Source organism: Sorex araneus, chromosome 1, assembly GCF_027595985.1.
Source record: "Sorex araneus isolate mSorAra2 chromosome 1, mSorAra2.pri, whole genome shotgun sequence".
NCBI lineage: Eukaryota > Metazoa > Chordata > Mammalia > Eulipotyphla > Soricidae > Sorex > Sorex araneus.
Genome location: NC_073302.1, coordinates 438102664 through 438112402, shown reverse-complemented (window position 1 = coordinate 438112402; position 9739 = coordinate 438102664). Strand labels below are relative to the sequence as shown.

At 59.1% G+C, this 9739-nt stretch overlaps 1 protein-coding gene across 1 annotated transcript; it reads right to left on the bottom strand.

Annotated features, from left to right (window-relative positions):
• Nucleotides 1–3518: 3518 nt before the first annotated feature.
• LOC129402550 (ras-related protein Rab-19-like) lies at nucleotides 3519–9253 on the bottom strand. The gene is made up of 3 exons (XM_055129528.1): nucleotides 9053–9253; nucleotides 7458–7641; nucleotides 3519–3790 (listed from the first exon to the last, which is right to left on the bottom strand). Exons 1-3 carry the CDS (start codon nucleotides 9251–9253, stop codon nucleotides 3519–3521), a joined length of 657 nt encoding a protein of 218 aa, XP_054985503.1.
• Nucleotides 9254–9739: the final 486 nt, after the last annotated feature.

Here is a 9739-nt window from a genome sequence, read left to right as displayed (position 1 = left end):
CCCTCGACCCTTCCACCTCCCGACACGCAGCGCAGCAGGAACTGCAGTCCTGCGCCCGGGGGACCGTCGCGCCCAAGAAAGCGAAACAAAGGCCCGGGCCCCGCGCAGCCGTTCGGGCCAGCCAAAGGCCAGACTCCAGCATCCGGGGCTGGGAGCGCCCAGGCTCCTCCTTCGCCGTTTTTTTTTTTTTCTTTTTGGGTCACACCCGGCGATGCACAGGGGTTACTCCTCACTCTGCACTCAGGAATTACTCCTGGCGGTGCTCAGGGAACAATATGGGATGCTGGGACTCGAACTAGGGTCGGCCACGTGCAAGGCAAACGCCCTACCTGCTGTGCTATCACTCCAGCCCCTCAAGTATTACTTTTTACCACTGAAAAATTCGAGGCTAAATGTCCCGTCCCGCGGGACCAAGTTATTCCAGGGTCTGAAGAGGCGCTACCTGAAATAGCAAGGGCGAGAAAGAAGAGGGAGACCAAGCAAGGAACTGTTGTCAAGGTCTCGTTTATTGAAGGAAAGTTTACAGAATATATAGGCTGAGGGGCAAGGCTTTTGCGAGGGGGCCAGGGTGGATCACGCAGGGCATTCACGGGGCACTTGCGTAAGGGGGATCAGCAGACTGGAACATGATATGCCTGTCATCTTTGTGGGTCTCGCCCTTGGTACACGATGTCTGTTTCATAATACAATATCTTTGTGGGCACTCCCTGTCTGGGGAAATGGCTAAGTTCTCCTTTTCCCAGGGTCCCGGTCCCCCACAGCTAAAGAACCTCTCTCTAGCCTGATGTCGGCAACAATGATCCCTTCAAGTCCCGGGAGCTGCTTTTTGAAACACAAGTAGGGAGGGAGAATAATGCCCTAGGCTCTAGAGGCCGGTCCTTCCCTTCTTGCTGGAAAACCTAGTTTCTGCAGGTGGCTGGTGCGTTTCAATGTGCAAAACGCATTTCCATCCTGAAGATATGAAAAGCTTGTTTCAGGATCCCCTAGCCTTCCCAGACTGGGCACTTTGCTTGGCCAACTTTGGTCCTCCTTTGAGGGGTTTTGTTGTCAGGTTTTTGTGGTGTCACTGCCCATGAACTTCGGGTTCGTGTCCTGTGTTAGCGGTCAGGTGGCTGGGTCAGGTGTTTACCCTTTCCAGATGGCCCTGTGCTTCACAACGCCCTGCCCTCCCCTCCCCCGAGCAGGGAAAGGGATGTCTCTATTTTGATTTTGCTTCCCCGCCCCCCCATTCTTGGCTAAAGTGGAAGTCAGCCTGACCTCTGGGGTCAGCGTTGTCCCCAAAATCTGGTCCTGGAGGCATCTCAGCCTTCATTGTGGCCCTGTGCCGGGGTGGGGTGTGGCGGGGGTCCCTGCTGTCCAGAAGGGGGTCGTGCGCGGTGCTGTACAGGAAGCTCTCTGGATGCAGAGAGCGTCGGGCTGAGGTGCTTGCCGTGGGTGCTGCTGTCGGGTCCCTCCCTGGCACGTGGTCCTTGAGTGCAGTGGGGAGGCCGGAGCAGCCCTGGGTGAGCCCCAACAGCAGCAGAAGGCTTTCGTGCCTGTGCGAGTCGCACCCAGGGCTTCTGCCATGCCAGGGGTGTGCTCGGTGCCGGTTCAATTTCCACCCCCCTTTCTGGGCCATACCCGCCTGTGCTAAGGGCGTACTGCCGACCGGGCTGGGGGCGTCTACAAGGGGCTGCCAGGGATCGAACCTGGGTGGGCCGTGAGCAAGGCAGGCGCCCGCCCCGCTGTGCCGCCTCTGCAGCCCAGCTGCTGCTCACGAAATGCACCTGGTGTCCCGGCACCTGCCCGCCAGCAGAGTTTCATTCTCAGCAGTCAGAGGTTGGCGCTATCTCGGTGTCTCGGTGGAGGAAACAGTCTCTCTGGCCTGTGGCTTCCTGGGGTGTCCTCGAGTGCAGCGCAGGCTCTCCTTCAGCCCTGCCCCCTCCCCACACTTCCCTCTACCACGTCCTGTAGCCCTAGAAGGAGCAATATGCACTTCCCCCATTGGGGGGCAAAGTGGGGGTCCCTCCCAGCAGTGCTCAGGGCTCATTCAGGGCTCTGCTTGGGGAGCCATATGTGCTGTTGGGGGTTGGAACCCAAAGACAAAACCCAGAAACCGGGGGGGAAGGCCTGAGAGAGAGTCCCGGGGCTGAGCCTCACATCCCGCTGACCCTGATGAGAAGCCCCCTGGCACCTTGCATTGTCCTCGAAGAACCACTAGGGGTCACTCCTGAGCATACAACCAGGAGAATTTCTGAGCACTCCTTGATGTGCCTGCCCCTCCCCACCCCAAACACACACCACCACCACCAAAATCTAGTGAGAAGAAATTGGGGTTTGGGGCCGTACCCTGCAGTGCTCAGGAGCTAATCCCCGTGGGTGCTCAGGGGACCTCGTGTGGTGCAGGGCTGAACCCGGTCGGCTGGTACAGGTAAGAGCCTTCCCCCCGTGCTCTCTTGGATGGTGGAATTGGGATCGTAGATTCCTTTCGTACGTAACCGACACCAAGTGCTGCAGGAGGCGCCTTTGGGGAGGGCAGGCCACACCCGGTGGTGCTCGGGGATCGCTCCTGGCAGTCCTTGGGGGAACAAACTGGCCAGCTGCAGCCAGTGAAGGGCCTGAGCCCCTGTCCTGTCTCTCCGGCCCCCTGACCAATGTGCTGGGCACAGGGCTCAGGGGCAGACCTTGGGGAGCACTCTCGGCCGAGCTCTGATCTGGAGTTGTTGGGGGCTGTCCCCGGGCAGACGGTTCCCTGCCGGTGCTGGGGTTGGCCAGGATCGGTTTGATACTAGGTACACACTGAGGTGTCTGCAGACACTGGCTACTCTGTCCCAGCTCAAGGGACAGCGGGCAGGTGACTCCGACTCTGCACAGTTAGAGTGGACCCAGCAGGACGCGCCCCCACCCTCACCAGCATTCGGACCTGTCGCTGCTCCCTGTGCCCAGGCCGGGTTCCTGGAGATGGCTCCGGAATGTTCCAGACCTCCCGTCTCCTCCCTTGTCTTCTCATCACTCTTCAGTCAGGGCCGAAGGGGAAGCGCCCCTGGGGTACTCAGACCGTCTGTTGGAGAGCGCCGGCCCCCACTGCGACCCGGGCAGCTCCCTGGCGTCTGCAGGAGAGAAAAGGCCCAGGGGACGTGCCAGAGCAGACCTATCCTGTCCAGTCTGGCTGTGCCAGGGAGGCCAGCAGAGGGACTCGGCCCTCCTTTGGGGGGAAGGCGCGTGGCAAGCAGCTCCGGACCCAGGGTGGGGCAGAAACCAGGCACGGGCAGACACTGGGTACTCTGCAGAATCTGGGTACTCTGTGAGACACCGGGGTACTCGGCAGACACTGGGTACTCACAGGTTGGGTAATCTATAAACGCTGAGACACAGCAGACACTGGGGTACACTGCAGACACCAAGGCCCTCAGCACACAGAGGTACTCTGCAGACCCTGGGTACTCTACAGACACGGGTACTCGGCAGACACTGGGGTACCTGGCAGACACTGGGTATATTCTGCAGACACGAGTACTCGGCAGACCCCGGGAGCACGCTCAGCAGGAGCACTTCCTCCTGTTGTTTCCACCCTGGAAGCCCAGCACGATGGGCGTGGGGTGGAATGCTCTCCCAGGTCTGCCAAAGATGCTCAGGGCGAACTGGCTGTTGCGGATGATCAGCTCCTTGGCCATGAGCTCAAAGGCCTCATTGATGTTCCTGGACTCCTTGGCCGAGGTCTCGATAGCCGCCAGGAGGCCGTGCTTCTCCGCCATTGCGCAGGCTTCCTCGAACTGTACCTGCCGCCTCTCGCACAAGTCACACTTGGTACCTGGGAGGGAGGGAGGGAGGGAGAAGTCAGGAGCCAGTGAACCGCTTATTTCTGTTTGTTTTTTCTAAACAGACTTTGAGGATTGCATTTTATGTGGGGCCGTGGCACTCCGGCCTTCCAAGCACGAGGCCTGGAGTTGGACCCCTGAGCCGAGCTTGGTCCCAGCAGCTCCGCCCTCAGACCTGGTGCAGCAACACAGGAGCAGGTGTGTGCAAGCGTCCAGCAGGGACAGTGCCACTCCCCCAGGCCCCAGCCAGGAGAAACATCCCCTCACTGCAGTACAAGGACATTCCCCCTGGCACACAAAACTCAAACACCGTCGTGGGTAGCACGAAAGGGGGCGCTGTCGAGCCCATCTTCTGACACTGCCAACTCAGGGGCGGCCAGAGGGGCGTGTTCTCGTCTCTGCTTTCATGATGAAGAAAGCTTTTACTGGAACTCGGTGGGAGAAGTGTGTGTTCAAGAGAGAACACGGGCTTGTCCACAGTGGGGACAGGCCAGCAACACATGTGCTCGAGAACACGGGCTTGCAGAGGTGCGTGTTTTAGTGGTACGACAGGTCTCTGCTCTGAAGACCTGGTGGTGCTCAGGGCTGACTCCTGGCTCTGTGCTCAGGGATCACTCCCGGCAGTGTTGGGGACCGGATGTGGGTCAGCTGCATGCGACACCTGTGTCCTGGCCCTGTGCTTTGTCTGAGCCCTAGGATGTTTTTCCCAGTCGAGAATCTAGACAGTAAACTGTGCAGATGCGCGTCCCCTCCGCACTGACAGTGTCTGTGACCCCATCTCAGCACTCTCGGAACAGGCCCAGTTCCCCAGAGAGCCCAGGACCCAGGGGGCTGACCGAGGGGGGCGTCCATCTCTGCACCCCCATCCCGCAGGGGGACTAGGATGTCTCGAGGCGGCATCCAAAGAGAAGCTCCCAGGGACGGAGGATTTCTTGCCTGTGTTGACAGTGAAAGCAGGCGGGGCCGTTCCTCCACCTGGTTTTCATTGCTGTCCCCTGAGGGGCCTTGTAGCCCACCTCTGTCTCCCAGCTCCCCCTTCACTCCCCTCCCAGGAAGAACTTGACAACAGTTGAATGGAAACCAGGACCCATTTGCAGGAAGTTGCAAATGCACAACTGATACAGAGATATTTATCTCTGTATCACAGTCTTCCCCTGGTTCATTGACTTGCTTGAGCAGGCATCAGTAACATCTCCATTGTGAGACTTGTTACTGTTTTTGGCATTTCGAATGCGCCAAGGGGAGCTTGAGTCTCTGCCATGTGGCGGGATACTCTCGGTAGCTGGCTGGGCCCTCCTAGAGGGGCGGAGGGCAAAAAATAATCCTCTATGTAATATGAGCAAATCGGGGGTGGGGCATGTTCAACAGTGCTCAGGGCTTACTGTGACTCTGTTCAGGGTCCACTCCTGGTGTGGTGCCAGGGATCAAGCCAGGGCACGAGCCAGGCAAGGCAAGGGCCTTAACCCTGCAGCACGTCTCCCACCTCTGCTCCCACTCCGTCAGGTCTGGCCCCGTGGACTGGGACAGAGCCAGTCCTCCGTCCTTCCTCCTCCTTCCCAGGCCAGCTGTGCGGCTCACCCCTCCTGCTGCCACACTCCATCCCGCACACGGGCGTGTCTCTGGCGTCCCCGGGAATCCAGCTGCACGCAGCCAGGTGTGTGGACGCGGCCATTGCAGGGTTCAGCCGCCAGTGAGCCCCAACACTCAAGGAGCACTGGAGTCAGCAGTGTGGCCCAACCAAGGGGCTAGACTCCCTGCAAGTGTCAGGACCGACACCTGAGTACTGCAGCCGAGTGGTGACCAAACGGGCTGACAGGGACGGGAAGGGGATGAAATAAAGAGCAGTGGCTGGAGTCAGTCAAACTGGCAAGTGCATGTGGCTGGAGAGAATCTTCCAGAGTGCAGCAGGCAAAGGCAGGTCTGCTCCTGGGCACAGCCCCCACCCCAGCAGCAGCCTTGGTGTGCCAGACACAGCCGCAAGGAAGGCCTTGCAGCAGATTCAAATCTGTCCCCTTTTCGGGGTGGGGGGATAGGAAGTTTGGATGACACCTGGTGACACTCAGGGCTTAGTCCTGGTTCTGTGCTCAGGGATCACTCCTGGTGGGGCTTAAAGAACATGTGGTGCTGGGGATCGAACCCAGGTCAGCTGTGACATCAAGTGCCCTCCCCGCTGTGCTGTGACTCTGCCCTCCTGAGCACGCCTGATGTGCCAGGAGTAAGTGCTCATTACCTCATTAAATGTTGATTTTTGCAGGGGGTCCTCACCTGGCAGAGTTCAGGGGGCTACTCCTGGCTGTGGGCTCGGGGCTTTGAACCCAGAGTCACAGCAGAGGGATCTCTCCTGCCCTCATTAAATCATTTTATTGTGTGTGTGGGGTGGGGTGGGATTTGGCTCTGTGCTCAGGAGTGCCCCCTGGCAGTGCTCGGGGAAGCCTCTGTGGGGTGGGCAGCTGCTAGCCCAAGGCCCTGCCCGCTGGATTCCTTCACACGAGGAGTCTGAGTGGTCCTGGGCTCTGCTCAGCGCAGGGGACGCCTCTGGCCCTCGGACCCGGCGGGGCAGCGGGGCAGGAAGAGCCGACAGAGGAAGCAGCCCCGTGGCAGAGAGCCGAGCCCCAAGGAGGAGAAGGAAGCTCTGCTCGCACAACTGAAGTGACAGGAGTGGCCGGAAAGGGCTGGCACTTTGCCAGATGACGCCGTAGCCGAGAGTGTCCGGGCTGACCCCGCTGCTGCCTCTCTGCTCCTGAACCCCTGTCGGGGCTGGCCAGGGGTCCTTTCGTGTGTGTGTGGAGGGGGCGGTGATTGAACCCACAGGAGGCAATGCTCAGGGCGCGCCCTGCTTGGTCCCGGGGCTCCTGGGGTGTGTTGCTGGTGGTTTTGGGGACCATGTGGTGCAGGGATGGGACCTGGTCGGCCTCAGGCAAGCCCAGGGCACTACTTCTTTTTTCTTTTCTTTTTGGGTCACACCCAGCAATGCTCAGGGGTTACTCCTGATTTAGCAGTCAGAAATTACTCCTGGCGGTGCTTGGGGGACCATATGGGATGCTGGGAATCGAACCCAGGTTGGCTGCTTGCAAGGCAAACACCCTACGCACTGTGCGATCACTCCAGCCCATGATTTACTTCTCATACTATCTCCAGCCTGCAGAGCTTTTTTTCCTTAACAAATTAGCACCCCATGTTCATGCCCCACGGGTCAGTGACTCTGATGCTACTTCCTGGGCCAGACCTGCCCTGAGGTGCTGTCTACTGCTGTGCTTTCTGGGCTGGGGGCTCGATCCCTCTCAGGCCCAGGGGTCAAACTAGCGTCTCATCCATTCTCGGCCTGGACTCTACCACTGATCTCCCTTCCAGCCTCAGCCCTGCTTGTTCCTTTGCCGTGTGTGTATGTGTGTGTGTGTGTGTGTGTGTGTGTGTGTGTGTGTGTGTGTGTGTGTATGTGCATGTGGGGGGGAAGCACCAGACATGCACCCCGCAGTGCTCTGGGGCCCTGGGGGTGCTTGGAATCAAACTGAAGGCCTTTGCGCAGGCCAGGATCGGACTCGCCGGGTCCAGCTGCCTCCCGGCCACTGCCACGTGCTCCATGAGCACTGCGCGTCCCAGAGAGCTGAGCCCCAGCACGGGGCTGGCGGGGTCCCTCAGCCTCGAGGCTCCCATACAGACCCATCAGCATGATGACCGTGTCGGTGGCTCCGTTCTTCTTCACCTCCTCAACCAAGTCCGGAACAGACTCGAAGGAGGAGCGCTGCGTGATGTCGTAGGCGATGATGGCCGCGTCCGCCCTGCGGTAGTAGCTCCGCGTGATGGCCCGGTAGCGCTCCTGGCCCGCAGTGTCCCACAGCTGCATCTGGAGGGGGCGGGAGCAGAGGGAGTCGGGGGCGGCCCACCTGACTGGCACAGCTCCCTCAACTCTGAAAAACACAGTTTCCTGGAGTCACAGAACTGCAGGGAGGGCGCTTGCCTGCTCCTCCTTGCCAATCCGGGTTCGATCCCCGGCACCCCATGGAGGTCCCGGGAACCTTCCAGGAGTGATTCCTGAGCACCACTGGGGGTGGATCAAAAAATCCAAAATAAAAGGCAGTTTCAGGGTCAGAGAGATGGTACAGCAGGAAGGCGGTGCCTTGCACGTGGCTGATACAGATTCAACCCCCGGCAGCCCCCATGGTCCCCGAGCCCTGCCAGGGGGATTCCTGAGTGGAGCCAGGACCACCCCCGAGTATTGGCAGTGTGGCTCCAAAATACATAAGTAAGTAAGGCGGCTCTCTGGGCCTCCTTTCTAGGATATGGGCTCAGGGATCTGGTGCCGCCCGGGTTGTTATTTCCTGTTCCTCCCCTGACACCGAGGTATGCCCAGGCTTCGGGGTCTCCACCAGAGGCGCCCTGGCTGGGAGGGTGAACCTGTTGTCCTGGTTTGGTGTCTTTTGTTCTTTTTAAAAAACTCTTTTTGGTTTGGGGCCACACCCAGTGAATTTAGGGATTGTTCTCACTGGGTGCTCGCAGTTGCTCCCAGATGTGCTCAGAGAATGGGCTGGAGCAGTAGCACAGCGGAAAGGGCGTATGCCTTGCAGGTAGCCGACCCGGGTTTGATTCCCAGCATCCCATATGGTCCCTTGAGCACCGCCAGGAGTAATTCCTGAGTGCAGAGCCAGGAGTAACCCCTGTGCATTGTCAGGTGTGACCCAAAAAGCAAAACAAAAAACAAAGCAGATGTGCTCAGAGAAGCGGGTAACGCTCTCCCTCTGGCTCTAAGATTGTGTTATTTTGTCCACACACCCAGCTCTGCTCCGGGTTTACTCCTGGCTCTGTGCTCAAGAGCTCATTCCTGCAGTGCTGAGGTTTGGACCCGTTTGATCCCTGACACTGCACAGACCCCTGACCCTGCCAGGAGGGATCCCTGAACATCATGTGACATGGCCCGAAACCAAAACCAAACAAGCGAAAGGAGAACAAAGAAAACAAATCGGTCACTTGCCAAGTCCCGTGTGTGCGACTAGTTCTGTGCACTTTGTTCACGGTATCTGCGTGTGCAGGAATTTGACTCCCGGTAGCCATAGAGAAGTGGACACACCTGCCCTTTACATGGTGACATGGAGCGATGGTTTCTTTCATGCTTTGCCCCATCCCGATGCTTCGATTTTAAAGACCCCCAGGACTTGGAGGTGGGGGACTGATCCTGTAAGAGGTTCCTGTTCTCTCTTTACCCCACTCCTTCCTGAGACTCATATCTCCTTGAGGAAACCCGGGCACGGCCCTGAAACCTTCACTTTCTTGCCATCGATGTCCAGGGAACGCAAGATGAAGTCCACGCCAATGGTGCTCTGCTGCCTCTCGCTGTAGACCCCGGAAGCGAAGTGCTGCACCACACACGTCTTGCCCACGGCAGCGTCCCCGATGACAATGATCTGGAACTGGAAGTCGAAGTCCTCGTCCAGGGCCATGGTGAGGCTGGGGAACTGCATGTCTCTGCTCGCTGGCTCTGAGTTCAGGAGAAAAGGAGAGACCCACTGAGTCACCAGGAGATGCCCCGTGACCGTCAGCACGCCTGCCCTTGGGGGACACACATGAGTGTTGAGGGGGGGCCAGACTCAAAGCTTCCCCCGCCGTCCTCTGCCTGGCCCTGTGCATGGTCAGCACTGAGATGACGCTGGGATGGAAGCCCTAGTCGGGGAGACCGCGTGTGCCCGAGAAGTGGGGTATCACAGGAGACCCCACCAGTGTGCACCTGCCTTTCATCAGCGGACTCACGTCTCGCTCCCGTGCACCTCCAGAGGGGTGTGGGGAGACGGGATGCCCGGGCTCCCAGCAGCCAGTACGGGGGCAGGATGGTCAGGTGCGGGGTCCGGAGGGAAAGGACAGTAGGGAGGGCATTTGCCTAGCATGTGGTTGATCTGGTTCAATCCCCAGCATCCTATAGGGCCCCCTGAGCACTGCCAGGGGTCATTCCT

What these genes read in the sequence shown, in the direction of transcription:
- LOC129402550 (XM_055129528.1), bottom strand. Translation starts at nt 9,253, where the DNA reads ATGCAGTTCCCCAGCCTCACCATGGCCCTGGACGAGGACTTCGACTTC. An exon ending in TCGATGGCAAGAAAGTGAAG is followed by an intron (nt 7,642 to 9,052) that starts GTTTCAGGGCCG and finishes CGCCCCCTCCAG; the next exon opens with ATGCAGCTGTGGGACACTGC. An exon ending in CACGGTCATCATGCTGATGG is followed by an intron (nt 3,791 to 7,457) that starts GTCTGTATGGGA and finishes CCTCCCTCCCAG; the next exon opens with GTACCAAGTGTGACTTGTGC.